The sequence below is a fragment of the Periplaneta americana genome, chromosome 4 (assembly GCF_040183065.1).
Source record: "Periplaneta americana isolate PAMFEO1 chromosome 4, P.americana_PAMFEO1_priV1, whole genome shotgun sequence".
NCBI classification, from domain to species: domain Eukaryota; kingdom Metazoa; phylum Arthropoda; class Insecta; order Blattodea; family Blattidae; genus Periplaneta; species Periplaneta americana.
The window spans coordinates 87677368-87691716 of NC_091120.1; the positions used below are offsets into that span (position 1 = coordinate 87677368).

General features: G+C 35.1%; 1 protein-coding gene across 6 annotated transcripts in view; it reads right to left on the minus strand.

Annotated features, from left to right (window-relative positions):
* The window catches only part of LOC138698021 (NFX1-type zinc finger-containing protein 1-like), a 161305-nt gene that overhangs the window by 94310 nt on the left and 52646 nt on the right, over positions 1–14349 (minus strand). For 5 of the 6 annotated variants that reach the window (XR_011331659.1, XM_069823699.1, XM_069823698.1 and 2 more), the window contains exons 3-5: positions 13248–13331; positions 4887–5158; positions 1358–1501 (exon numbers count right to left, since the gene is read on the minus strand). Coding sequence is in view for 5 of the 6 variants with exons in the window: in XM_069823699.1 (XP_069679800.1) it covers positions 1358–1501; positions 4887–5158; positions 13248–13331 (500 nt within the window). In the remaining variant the exon portion in view is untranslated. The remainder of the gene's footprint in view (positions 1–1357; positions 1502–4886; positions 5159–13247; positions 13332–14349) is intronic. The other variant, XM_069823697.1, reaches the window with a different exon arrangement.

Genomic DNA, 14349 nt, shown 5'->3' on the forward strand with positions numbered 1-14349 from the left:
CTCCAATATTTTTCAAAGATATTATCATGGTCAGCCACTGAAACACAGATTTTGAGATGTTCCGAATCCATTTCTTGGTTTGAGTTGCACAATGAGCAGTTAGGGGACTGATATATTCCAATTCTATGCAGGTGTTTGGCCGATGGCCTGTTGCCAATCTAAATGCAGCTACAGATGATTTTCGTAGTAAATCGGGAATTAACTGTGGATTATGACGCATTTCATTTTTTCCCTTGAGATTGTGTTACCCATTTTTGTTTGTTGAAGTCTAAGTATGTAGATTTAATAAATCTTTTCACAGAGTAATACGTAGGATTTAGTAACATGTCTGTAAGTAGCAGTGCTGCTCTTCTTTGTTAAAGCATCCGCATTCTCGTTTCCCAGGATTCCACAATGGGATGGTATCCATTGGAATATAATTCTTTTATTGAGTGTTATTAATTGAGAGAGCATTTTAGTTATTTTGGCTGTTTGAGATGAAGGTGTATGTCTGGAGACTATTGCTAGAAAAGCTGCTTTGGAGTCTGACAATATAACTGCATTCTTAAATTTATTGATCTGGCATAGAAAATTCCTGAGCCTTTCACTTATTGCAATGACTTCTCCATCAAAACTTGTTGTTCCATATCCAAGAGATCTATAAAGTGAGAGAAGACAGCACGTAACACCTGCACCAGCATCTTATTCCCTGGAAATCAAGGATCCGCCGGTGTATAAATGAAGCCAGTTTTGTGGAGGGTACGTAACATTAAATGTCTCTAAAGACAATTGTTTCATTATTTCAGTGTTTACTTCTGATTTCAGTATTTCTTCTGTTAAATTTAGATTATACTCTATATTTAATAGAGTTAAAGGGTTTGGTTTGATTTGTAAGTTTTCTTTTAAATTCGGAATATTAATTTTCTATTTTAATTTTTGAACCATGGATACGAAACTTTTTTGAGTTTTTAATGTACAGAGAGAACTGTATGAATGCCAATTATATATATATATATATACCAGGTTAGACTCGAATTTGCCGGCAAATTTTACAAATTCTACGAAGTCTAAGTTTTGAAAACGCGATTGATTTGTTCATAACAATTGGGCTTCATACAATCCCTAATAAGGTCCAAAACCATCTCATACTATTCCAAACCTCCATTTCATTTTAATAGTGGGTTATGAGTATCAAATGTAAACAGCTTTAACAACTGATAACTCATATTTTTCGTCGGAGATCCTGCGGTTTCTTATATCAAATTGCTTGTGTACAACCCCTCTATAACTAGATAAATTTCTTCGGTTGAATTCTGAAACAACCTATATATCAGGACCAATTTTTCTTTTTTAATTTTGTAAATTTATAATTACTTACATTTTTCATTGCAAACATTTGTCCTTTGTAGGTTGTTAAGATCGTTATTCTGCAAGGATCATAGCCTTGAAAGATGAGATGTCTGCAGAGAGCTAAGAGGAAGTGTGCTTCATGAACATTCTTGCGGCTTGATATGTTAGGACACTGAAATTGATTAACTCAATGCATTAAATGTGTTTCTTTCTAACTTCCAAGTAATATTCTTAGTAACTGCAATAGTAAATGCACAAAGTTACAAAATATCAATCCATAAAAATATACCGGTACATCTTATGAGAGGAAAACAAACAACAAAGGCAGGAAAACAAACAATAAAGGCAGGAAAACAAACAATAAAGGCATTCATTTTTATTAGAAAAATATAAGTAAGGAAAACAAAATTTAATATAGCCTGCTTTTATAAGTTTAATTTGTGAGACCATTAAATATACCTTACCAATTCAATGCATGTACTATGAGTTTGTTTAATTCCACGAAATCAATTCATATTTTGTTCGTAATGATGGACGATATTTAACTCTGTGTTTACAGACGTTGAGTTGCAGCCTTGTTTTTCCCTCGTCTCTACCACATGCTACACTCAAAAGGCTCTGTAACTACTAGATTCACATTGATATTCGAAACATCGTTTTAATACCTTGCATATTATTTTCGCAACTTATCTTTTTGGCAAAACATCTTACACTAATAATTATACGTATGTATGCAAAATTTGAAGATCCTGTGCAACCTTCCAGTGTTGAATGTTCCCTTGTTGTTAGTCATAATGTGGTTTAAATCATTCAAATTATTACTGGAAGAATACAATATTGTATCATCTGGAAAAAGTATGCATTTATTGTGGATATTAAAAGGCAAATCATTAACCATAACTAAATATAAAAGAGGCCCCAATACTGATCCTTGGAACTCCCCTGTCAATTGCAACTATATTTCAATGTTTACCACTCTAATATATTCTACAATTTGAAAATGATTTGATAAGTAACTTTTCAAACAAATCTGAGGCAATATATTTTACAGCATAATACTCAATAATGTATGAAGTAGTCTATGAGCTCCACCAGAACCCTGCTTTTTTTTATTTTGACACGATTCTTTTTAACATTTACACATACAAAATACTCTTTTACTCTTTCACTGTATGAACTTATGAGCATCAGTGGCGAAGCTAAGGTGTAAATACTGGATAGGCTGAAAAGATCTGCTTGCCTTATATCTTTTTATACAGCAGATGTTTCTCGGCTTTTCTATCAACATTATTTGTAACACAGATCCCACAAGAATATGATGATCACTCATTTTCACCCCTAAACAGAATACTGGTATAACAATGCAACTTATTTGTCTCAGAGCACCCTATTAGCCAAGGATATTTCTTATATCTTGAAAAGTTGAAAATTTATATTTTGTCTTTCTCTATCCGCTATTTTAATATGTAAATGTGGTGTCAATCTCCTATCTTTGTAAGCACATTTTGTTTCATATATCCAACTTGAAAATGGTTACTATTTTAATTCTATAAATAATGACCTCAATATCTCAGTACGGGCCATTTTACACTAAATTAATATATAACACAAGCATGCACTTTTGATTAAACTAACACTCAACAACACAGCTCGTTCACAATATAGAATGACGTATTATTGTGATGGTGAGGCTAGCCATGTTTCACACTGAGCTGTACAGAATTGATACCCCCTGTCCCCCCTCAAGCTTGAGAGTCAAGGCACTGAACTCTCCATCCTGGAATGACTGCAGTGAACTTAATATATGAAAGGATCAGAGTGAAACCAAGTGCTACGATACATTGTTGCCGGTATTACGAACTTATAGGCTTACTGTTATTAGGTATAATAACACAAACTTTTGTGTAGACTACGCCTCAAAAGCCTCTTAAGATCCGCGCCACTGATAAGCATGTACCAACCGGTAACATTAAATTAAAAGTGCGGAGACACTGAATTGAAAATTCAAGTTCTGCACCTTTAAAAATAGTGTATGTTTTGTACCTATACACATTAAGGTAATAGATAGAGTTTGTTCTACCATATCTGGTTATATGTAACATTTCTTTAATTGCTGTCAATATTATTTCAATATATTCTTTAAGATCCATCACATTTATACAAATAATCCAGCTCGAGGAATATCACTTTTGTTGACGTCGTACAAAATTTTGTCCAATATTATTTTGAGAAAATTAACTCCATATGTAGATGAAATTATTGGGTATCATCAATGTGGTTTTAGGCGTAATAGATCGACTATTGATCAGATTTTTTGTATTCGACAGATACGGAGAAAAATGGGAGTATAAGGGCACAGTAAATCAGTTATTCATAGATTTCAAAAAGGCATATGAGTCGGTTAAGAGAGAAGTTTTATAAAATATTCTTATTGAATTTTGTATTCCCAAGAAACTAGTTAGATTAATTAAAATGTGTCTCAGTGAAACATACAGGAAGGAGATGCACTATCATATTTGCTTTTCAACTTTGTTCCAGAATATGCCATTAGGGAAGTCCAAGATAACAGAGAGGGTGTGGAATTGAACGGGTTACATTAAATGCCTGTTTATACGGATGACGTTAATATGTTAGGAGAGAAACCAGAAACTATTAGGGAAAACACAGGAATTTTACTTGAAGCAAATAAAGAGATGGGTTTGGAAGTAAATCTCGAAAAGACAAAGTATATGACTAAGTCTCATGACTGGAACACAGTATGAAATGAAAATAAATCAATTTTATTGGAAATTTATCCTTTGAAAGAGTGAAAAAATTCAAATACCTGGGAGCAACAGTAACAAATATAAATGGCATTCGGGAGGAAATTAATCGCAGAATAAATATAGTAAATGCCTGTTATTATTCGGTCGAGAAGCTTTTGTCATCCAGTCTGCTCTAAAGAAGAAAAAAAAAAAAAAAACCTGAAAGTTAGAATCCACTGTGCTCTCGAAAAAGCTGAAAGTTAGAATTTATAAAACAGTTTTATTACCAGTTGTTTTGTATGGTTGTGAAACTTGGACTCTCACTTTGAGAGAGGAACAGAGGCTAAGGGTATTTGAGAATAAGGTGCTTAGGTAAATATTTGGGGCTAAGAGAGATGAAGTTAAAAGAGAAAGGACAGAGTTACATAATGCAGAACTGCATGCATTGTATTCTTCTCCTGACATAATTAGGAACATTAAATCCATACGTTTGAGATGGACAGGGCATGTAGCATGTATGGGCGAATCCAGAAATTCATATAGAGTGTCAGTTGGGAGGCCGAAGGGAAAGAGATCTTTAGGGAGGCCGAGTCGTAGATGGGAGGAAAATATTTAAATGGATTTGAGGGAGGCAGGATATAATGGTAGGGAATGGATTAATCTTGGTTAGGATAGGGACAAATGGTGGGCTTATGTGAGGGCGGCAATGAACCTCCAGATTCTATAAAAACCATTTGTAAGTAAGTAATCCAACTCTGATAAATATTAACAGACCTGTCTAATATCTGTACTGGTAAGCGAATTGCAACATACCTCCTCTTCAGGGATGTCGTGAGTGACGAAAAACAGATTCTTAACAACACCTCGTATTTTTGGAAAAGACAGAACAGAATTGTGATTCCGTAGGTCTGGGTAAATGCTGGGAACTATAAGTCGTGCTATTTCCGGACGCATTCGATGCTGTACTTTCAATGTCTCACAGTGCATTCCATTTGAAACCATTCGTTCAAATAGTGATGTGTCCAAGTTAAATTTACGTGAGAGCTTGTACACTGCAGTGGATGGTTTCAATTGTTTGTGATCTCCTGTGAACAAAGCAAATAGGTATGAATTAAATACAAAGAACAATAATTATCAGATTTGCAACTGTAAATAGGTTAAATAAACTTAGAAGCACATGTTAAACATATTCCACGACTTAAAATTTTCTCAAAATTTCATAATTTTGCAGGAGTTGCTGTCTTGTCACCACTTCATAATTTTTTCTTCCAATAGTTCAGAAGATATTATAATGTTCATGTCCCGCAGGTCAAGAAGTTGGTAGAGAGTTCAATTCATAAATACAAAGCAATGATATTAATTAAAAAAAAATTAAATCCGTGGCACAACAGCCCATGAAGGGCAAAGGTCGACCAGCTGGCTGCTGGCCTCACGTCCACTCTCCACATGCCTTAGCAGAAATGAACAATCGTGTGGTCAGCACGATGATCCCACCCAGCCATTATAGCTGGTTTCCATAACCAGATTTCGTTACCTATCATAGCTCTGGAAATTCACCGAGATAGGCAGGGCATGTAGCACATATGGGTGAATCTAGGAATGCATCTAGATTGTTAGTTGAAAGATCTGAGGAGAAAATACTTTTGGAGAAGCTAAGGCATAGATGGGAGGATAATATTAAAATAGATTTGAGGGAGGTAGGATATGATGGTAGGGACTGGATTAATCTTGCTTAGGATAGGGATGATGGGCTTATGTGAGGGCGATAATGAACCTCCAGGGTCCTTAAAAGCCATTTGTAAGTATGTACTGTATGTGTATTTATCACTTGTTAGTAGCGATAAAAATTGCAAATTCCCATAATCTTGAAATCTCATGTCAAGTTGGCTGACCACATTATCGAATATCTCAACAGTATACAAGCTGGTAGTTTGTAGATATTATTTCGAAAGGTTCTCCAACATTTCTCACAGTTTCTGCATAAACATTTTCAAAATCTCCTCTCATTGCAGCAATATTTTGGCGAGTTTCTGCAGATTCTACAGTATTCTGTAGATAACGTTTATGAATGTATAAATATTGTTAAATGTTCTCAGAAGAAAACAGAACGTAAAATCTTCTAAGGTAGATAAGAAGCCTCTTGCAGGTACTAGCATATCTTTTTCTATCTCTGTTGAATTGTTTAACATTTCGCTATACATGTCACATATTTGGTTCCGTCCTCACAAGCAATGTTGACAAGCCTTGATGAATATGTCCATCTTGTGAAGGAAACACGAGGTAGTCGTCCCTTAAAAAATTTGGTTCTCTTTGACGATCAAGGAAAAAATTCCGCAATGCCACTGAGTGTACTAAAAAATATTTTACATTCAGCAAGACTACTCATGCCCCGAGATAGTACCAAATTGAATACATGGACATAACAATGTATGGATAGAGCTTCAGGATGCGTGGATTTAGTCAATGCCTGCACTTCATTCAGCCTTTGTTGCTGTCCCATCATATGATTGTGCTATCAATGTTTCATTGCAACCGAACTCAGTCAAGAAATGTTTAATTGCTTCATAAATAGTTGATGCAGTCCGATCTTCATTAACATCACAAAATCCAACAAATTTCTCCTTCGTTTTTCCATCATAGACATATCTCAAAACGATGGACAAATGAGCTGCAGTATATTGGAAACATCAGTGGTTTCGTCCACTAATGCAGACACAAATTTAATTTCTTTGATTTCCTTTTCAATTTCTTGTAGTAATCATTTAGCAACTGTATCAATGATATTCTGTATGATTGGACTTGCCCTTAAAAACTGTCGATGTTTCCAAGTGGGTCTTTAAAAGCAGATCATATTCCGCTATTAAATTAAAAATGTCTACATAGTTTCCTCGATTAATCAATTATGGCGATTCATTGTGTTCTCAAAACGATAGTTCCTGCTTTCTTAAACACCAGACAATGTTTATGGAACGTTTTATGAGTTCTCGATTCTGCTTAACTCTCTGACTGTGCAAATATATTTGTTCTCTACGTTGTTCATCCAGCTGCGTATCAATTCTAGTTCTGCCAAATGAAAAGTAGAGTGTATGTGCCCTGTTGTTAATTCATGCGCTGTAGCTGCCTTGCTCAAAGTTTTCTAAATGGGTAAATCCTATTTTTGTCAAACTTGTACCCCGATCTTGACGAAAAGCAAACAGTTCCAATAAAAGACAGCATTAATTCCTAACTACCAGTCAGCCACTTATATTTATCGTACTTTGCTTCTTGAAAATACCTTGTAAATTTTTTGGCGCTTTATGTTAAAAGGAACAATTTTGGTGTCGATCTTTCATTATTTACAATCTTCTTCTTTTATTGAGATTTACGACATGCAAACGGTATTTATAACAAGATCCACAATCATCTTCTTTCATGACATGCAAAAAGTCTTTCTATGAAGTTCGCAATCACACAAGACATCATTATTCATGCACTACAAACTAAAATAAATCAGTAACTCATCTACATAATATAGCACAGACCACTTGCTTCTTTCGCACCAATGTAACCATACCGGTATTTTTTTTTTAATACTGTATGCTCTGTTACATCGTAACATTACATACAATTCTTTAACCACTTTGAACTCTTTGAATTACAATTAGGATTAGGACTACGAATGAACTATTTCGATTACAATTATCATTACAAAGAGGGGGAGAAATGAGAATGCACATAAGAAGGAAAAATAATAATTTCTCTATTTCCCAAAGATAGGACGAGGTTTAGAAAGCGAAAGCTTGTAAACTAAGCATTTCCTACACTTCCCCACCCCTACCCTTACCGGTCAAGTGCAGTAGGAGACAGAGTGAGAGAGAGAGAGAGAGAGAGAGAGAGAGCACATCCTGCTAGCTTCTACTTCCCACCCTCCTTCAGTCATGACCATATAGTGAGCAACAAAGATAGGAAGAGTTCCAGAGAGAGAGAGTGCACCCTACTAGCTTCTACTTCCCTCCCTCCTTCAGTCATGGACATTTTAAGACGTACAGTGAATGACAAGGTTAGAAAGATCTCAAGAAAGAGATAGAAATATAAGGTAGCTTCTCTTCCTTTACGTTCTTAGCAGTTTATATGCCAAGTCACCCAGTCATCGAGAATCAACGCGGAACTTTTAAAAGTACATTCTGATTAGATAAACCATCTGGAGTGGAAAATGATTGTCTAAATGTACATTTTTATTATTTTAATTTTAGTTACCCCAGCATAGCTTCCTTTGCTTCCCCTGATGGACCGCCACTGTGTTATTATGAAAATGATGTGAAAAAGTTAAAAATGGATAGCCGAAAATTGTTGATGAAAAATTAATTGTATGCGGTTACATTTTATTATCAAACAAGACTGCATACTAGTGCAAAAACTTACTGGGAATGTACCGGTACAAGATTAAAATGAAAAAAATGTGAGTGAATACCTATTAATTTAGGTTGACTGAGATATCTAAATGTTATCTTCTCAGAGACAACATACTTGATGAATTAATTCTAATCATAGATTACTTCAAAGAATTTTACATGGTTGAGCATCCAGCAAGAGGCAGAAGAGCAGTTCAACCTAGATAACCAGTGGAAAAATGAAACCATTACGAGACCATACTGAATGGTTTTCAACGGACAAACAATGTAAGTGAGGGGTGGCATAATTGTTTTAAATTCGTAGTCCGAAAACACCACCATAATTTGTATTCAGCATTGATAGAGTTAAAAAAAAACAATCAGATACCGAAACTATTATAGCTGAATTAAGTTTGGGATGAGGAATTAAGGCAGGAATGAAAAGAAGTGGATTTCAACTGAAAGAAGTATTAGAAACATAGTCAACAATCATAGTGTTTATAAGAATGAAAATTAGGTTCTTCAATATTTGGGTGCATTAGCACATACTATTCTGCTATAAACTTGAATTATATACCGTACATTTTTTATTTAAATTATATTAAATTTTCTTCATTCAATATTTAAAAGAATAGTTTTAGGAAAAATAGGATTAGGAATTTTAATTTTTGGAAAATTGTTATTCAGGAGAATGAATTTAAGAAAAATGACCAGAAACATCTCACTAGAAATGAGGGAATTAAACCAATTAAACGTGTTGTTTGTTTATAAACACTATCAAGTTCATTGTCCAAAACATATCTCAGCAACATTAGTGCTGGTAGATGTTTCGTTCAAAAGTTAATTTTTTTAATTACTCTGCAAAACGCTCTACACCCCAATATTCACGCCAGAGTGAAGCATGAGTCTACATTTCGGTAACAATGTTGTCAAACATCCATTACATAAAGTGATTTATTAATACACTGGTCGACAAGGTTTTCTTCACAAGAAATCTGATTAGTGATTCTAGTGCAGTTTTTCATACTGAATTCAGATATGTAGTCAGAATTTTTCCATCAGGCACAGTTTTTTTTGTGACAGCTACTTTTTAAAATCGGATTTTAGCGTTTTCTTTGACCTGTCATAGGAACCGTTACCTCATATGTAGCGATTTTATCCAAGCTGTATTTAAGGAAATGATTTGTAATATTATGCTGAAGCACCATAAAACAATCCTGTGCAGGTACATTCATGTTTGGACATGCTCAGACCTGTTCATCTGGCATTGTGATATGTCAGTATCGAGATGGCCGTGAGTTTGTTCAGTAGTGAAATAGTTCCTTCCTTTCTTTTCGGAAGTGTATTGTGTATGTAGTGTTTTAGTGCTTAGTGTTGTTCATCATGCCAAGAAAGTGTGTAAATCATGTAGACAGTTTCTGCTATATTTGTGGTGAGTAACCTTCAAGTCTCAGAGGTGACATTTGACCCAACTCGTAAAGAAGTGTTATCAACTTTACTTTGGCTGTCAGGATGGTGATTTTGATAAGAGCTGGGCCCCAAATACATGCTGTGTTTCGTGTGTTAGATTGCTGACTGGATGGAAAAAGGGTACACATCGTATGCCATTTGCAATTCCTATGATTTGGAGGGAACTGAAGGATCATTTAAGTGATTGTTATTTCTGTTTGACAAATATTACAGGAATCACATCTAAAATAAAACATACAGTTAAGTATCCTAATTTGAAATCTGCAATAAGATCTGTCTTACACAATGAACAGTTCCCTGTACCAATATATGCCGATACGACCTTAGGTAATAACTCTGATTCTGACCTAACTGAAACTGAAAATGCTTCAGATGAAAATAAAAATGACCCTACATTTGAAGCCAATACCTGTTCATCAGAACCATACTTTTCCAATCAGAAAGACCTTAATGACCTGATTCGGGATTTAAATATGTCTAAACAGCAAGCTGAAGGTTTAGCTTCCAGACTCAAAGGGTGGAATCTACTCTAAAAAGACGTAAGAATATGTAGTTATCGTGGCTGCCATAGTGATTTCAAGGACTGCTTCTCTGAAGAAAATGGTATTGTGTTCTGTAATGATATTTGTTCAGTTATGGAAACTCTTGGGCTTCAACACCGGCCAGATGAGTGGCGGCTATTCATAGATTCGTCTAAAGTTAGTTTGAAGGCTGTGCTGCTACATATTGGCAATGAACTTCCATCAATACCTGTAGCGCATGCCGCTGATATGAAAGAGACATACCAAAATATGAAAGTAATTCTAGAGAAAATACAATATGGAAAATATGAATGGTATATCTGTGGTGATTTAAAGGTCACTGCTTTATTGCTTGGTTTGCAACTTGGGTTCACCAAATTTTGCTGTTTTTTGTGCCTCTGGGACAGCAGAGATAGGAAGTCTCACTATGTTACAAAATCATGGCCTAAACGTGAATCTCATATCCCTGGCCAGAAAAATGTGTCATATGTCCCTTTAGTGAATCCTGAAAAAATATTGTTACCTCCATTGCATATTTAGTTAGGAATAATGAAAAATTTTGTCAAAGCTATGGATAAACAGTCTGATGGATTCTTGTACTTGAAATCGAAATTCCCCAAAGTCAGTGATGCTAAATTGAAAGAAGGAATTTTTATAGGACCACAAATCCGGTCATTAATGGGTGATGATCATTTCGAAGAACTGTTAAATCAACTGGAGAAAGCAGCCTGGCAGTCTTTCAAAAGTTTATGTTTCAATTTTCTTGGAAACCATAAAGCAGAAAACTATCGTGACATAGTGACTGATCTTCTGCATTCTTATAAAGCTATGGGATGCAACATGTCTTTAAAAATTCACTTCTTGGACTCTCACTTGGACTTCCCCGAAAATCTTGGAGCTGTCAGCGATGAGCACGGTGAGCATTTTCATCAGCAAATTTCTACTATGGAAAAGAGGTACTAAGGTAAGTGGAGTTCCAATATGCTGGCTGACTACTGTTGGACCAAGAAGAGAGACGTTCCAGATGCAAAATATGCCCGAAAATCACTATCTACCACTTGCTAGGTAAGTCAGAATGAGTACTTATAATGTTGAGTTAGATAGCTAGTTACAGATTTTTTTAGAATATTATAAAAATTCAAATGAATATCACAAAAAACTCCTGCCCGATGGGGAAAAACTGAAATTATATTTGAATTCAGCACGAAATATTCTTCTAGAAAATGTTATTTTACTTCTTGTGAAAGAAAAAAAGTTCATTTTTGTCGACTAGTGAGTGATTATTAATAAAGTGTAAACATGTTCCTGAATTCCATTAAATGTGACAAATATTATGCAAAATATTTGTTGACAATGATAACTATGATGTAAAGACGTTTATAAAATGTGTACCGGTATTTCTATAAAACTTCCATTCTGTATATATAATGCAAATTAAACTTCTATATACATTCAGATTTGTTGATATGGCATTGTTAGCAGAAGAGGAGATGACTCTAAGGGATATATTGTTCTGGAGCTAAATGACAACTGTGAGCAGTATGGGATGAAGATAAATGCAAACAAGATGAATACCATGGATATCGGAAGAAAAATAAAGAAGGTAAACTCACAAATTCGAAATGAGGCAGTAGAACAAGTAAACAACTCCAAATATTTGGGGTGTATTATTAGTAACATGAGCTGCAGCAAGGAAGTCAAAAGGAGGGCAGTAATAGCAAAGGAATCGTTTAATAGAAAAATGAGCATCTTCTGTTGGATCTCTTAAAAAGAGATAACGAAGACACTAGTAAAGCACTTTGTATGAAGTTTGACATTGTATGAGGCAGAAACATAGACATTATGACGAAGTGAAGAGAAACAATTAGAAGAATTTGAAATATGGATACGGAAAAGGATGGAGCATGTGAAGTGGACAGAGAGAATAAGAAATGAAGCTGTGTTAGAAAGGGTGAGTGAAGAAAGACTAGGCCCAATGCTGAAACTGATCAGGAAGAGAGAGAAAGAGATTGACTGGGTCACTGTCTAAGAAGAGGTTCCCTACTGAAGGATGCGTTTGAAGGAATGGTGAACGGAAGAAAAGTTGAGGAGAAGAAGATATCAGATGATAGACATCATTAAGATATAGTGATCATAGGCCTAGACTGAGGAAGGCAGAAAATAGGGAATTTTGAAGAATGCTGGGTTTGCAGTGAAAAATCTGCCTTTGGGCAGAAAACTATGAATTAATGAATGAATGTGGTAAGTGAACTTTATTACACTCTGAAAATAATTACACATATTTTTAAATTTATATCTTTATTACACCCTGAAAATAATTACACATATTTTTAAATTTGTATCTTCCAAGTACCGGGGCTTATTTCAGCCAGGGTCACCTGTTCTTGAACCCAATGGTACTTAAGAAAACAGGTTTGTTTGCATTGAAGACTGTTGTGTGAAGGACTATTCCCAATTTCCTACAGTTGATGTGAACTGAACTTCACGGTTTAAAGGCCTGAACACAGCTCTCTGCTTATAATACCTCGCCTTCTGTCATCAGTATCAGTCAAGTGGACCTAGCCCTTTATTATGATCCTGAAGATCAGAATACCCTTTTCACATTAAGGTGAATACAAATAAAATACAAATCCAAGCTACACATTTTCTGAGAAGTTATAAGCAACTTATACTACCTTGTCTTGTCAGTATGTCAGATGACAAACACAAGTTAATGAAACATATGTTCAGGCATTTCACGACTGCAATAAATAGCACAACTAACATTAAATTCTTAGCAGATTATATTATACAAACAGAATATAATAACTTACCAATAAGAATCAAATGCTGGCAGTGTTTTGTAAGCGCTGTTATTATGTGTGCTTCCAGCACCTCAGCAGCTTCTTCCACTATCACTGAAATAGACAAAACATATAGGCCCACCGAACAATCTCGTCATGTAACATGTGCTCATGAAATACAAACATATCATTTCTTACTGTGCGAGAAGTAACACGTAACAGCAAATACTCGACCACTGAGGTAGACTATACTATTTAATGAACTGCAAAAGAGAAATGCACATTACTACATCCTACGTGAAAACTACATCCTACGTGAAAAACTAACTTGCATATTGTGTATACTTCCAGTCATTAGCTGATCAAGTGAGAAAGAAGCAATATGCAATCCTAGAGGTAATTTACCTATTTCTGTAGTTTATTCTACAAAAACCCAACTTTTTTTTTATTTCATGGTCAGTATAATATAAAATACTTACTTTTATAACTGTAACTTTTACTTTTGTAATTTAAAAAGTTCACATCTGTGGAGTAATGGTTAGCGCGTCTGGCCGTGAAACCAAGTGGCCTGGATTCAATTCCAGGTCGGGGCAAGTTACCTAGTTGAGGTTTTTTCCGAGGTTTTCCCTCAATCCAATATGAACAAATGCTGGGTAACTTTCGGTGCTGGACCCTGGACTCATTTCACCGGCATTCTCACCTTTATCTCATTCAGGTGCTAAATAACCTAAGATATTGATAAAGCGTCGTAAAATAACCTAATAAATTAAAAAAAATAGTTTAAAAAACTTATTACCACACACAGAGTTCCTATGGAAGAAAAATTAGGCCAGGTGCACACAGAAATCAAATTCAGTGCAGCACTTTGTGACGTGACATTTTGCTTTATAATGTCTCGCGACAGCTTAACACTGTCTGCTCGTGACGACTGATCTGCTGCCTGTGTGGGTTTGGAAAACTGGCCTAAGCTAGAACATGGCGTCAATGACTGAGAACTGTCTATATCAGATATTCTATTGTATTTGGTTATTATTTACTAAGGACGCCTAATACACCTAAAAATCTATACAAGTGAAAGCGTCTTAAAATTAAATACTACTAATGTAGTGTACAAAATACTACTAATGTAGTG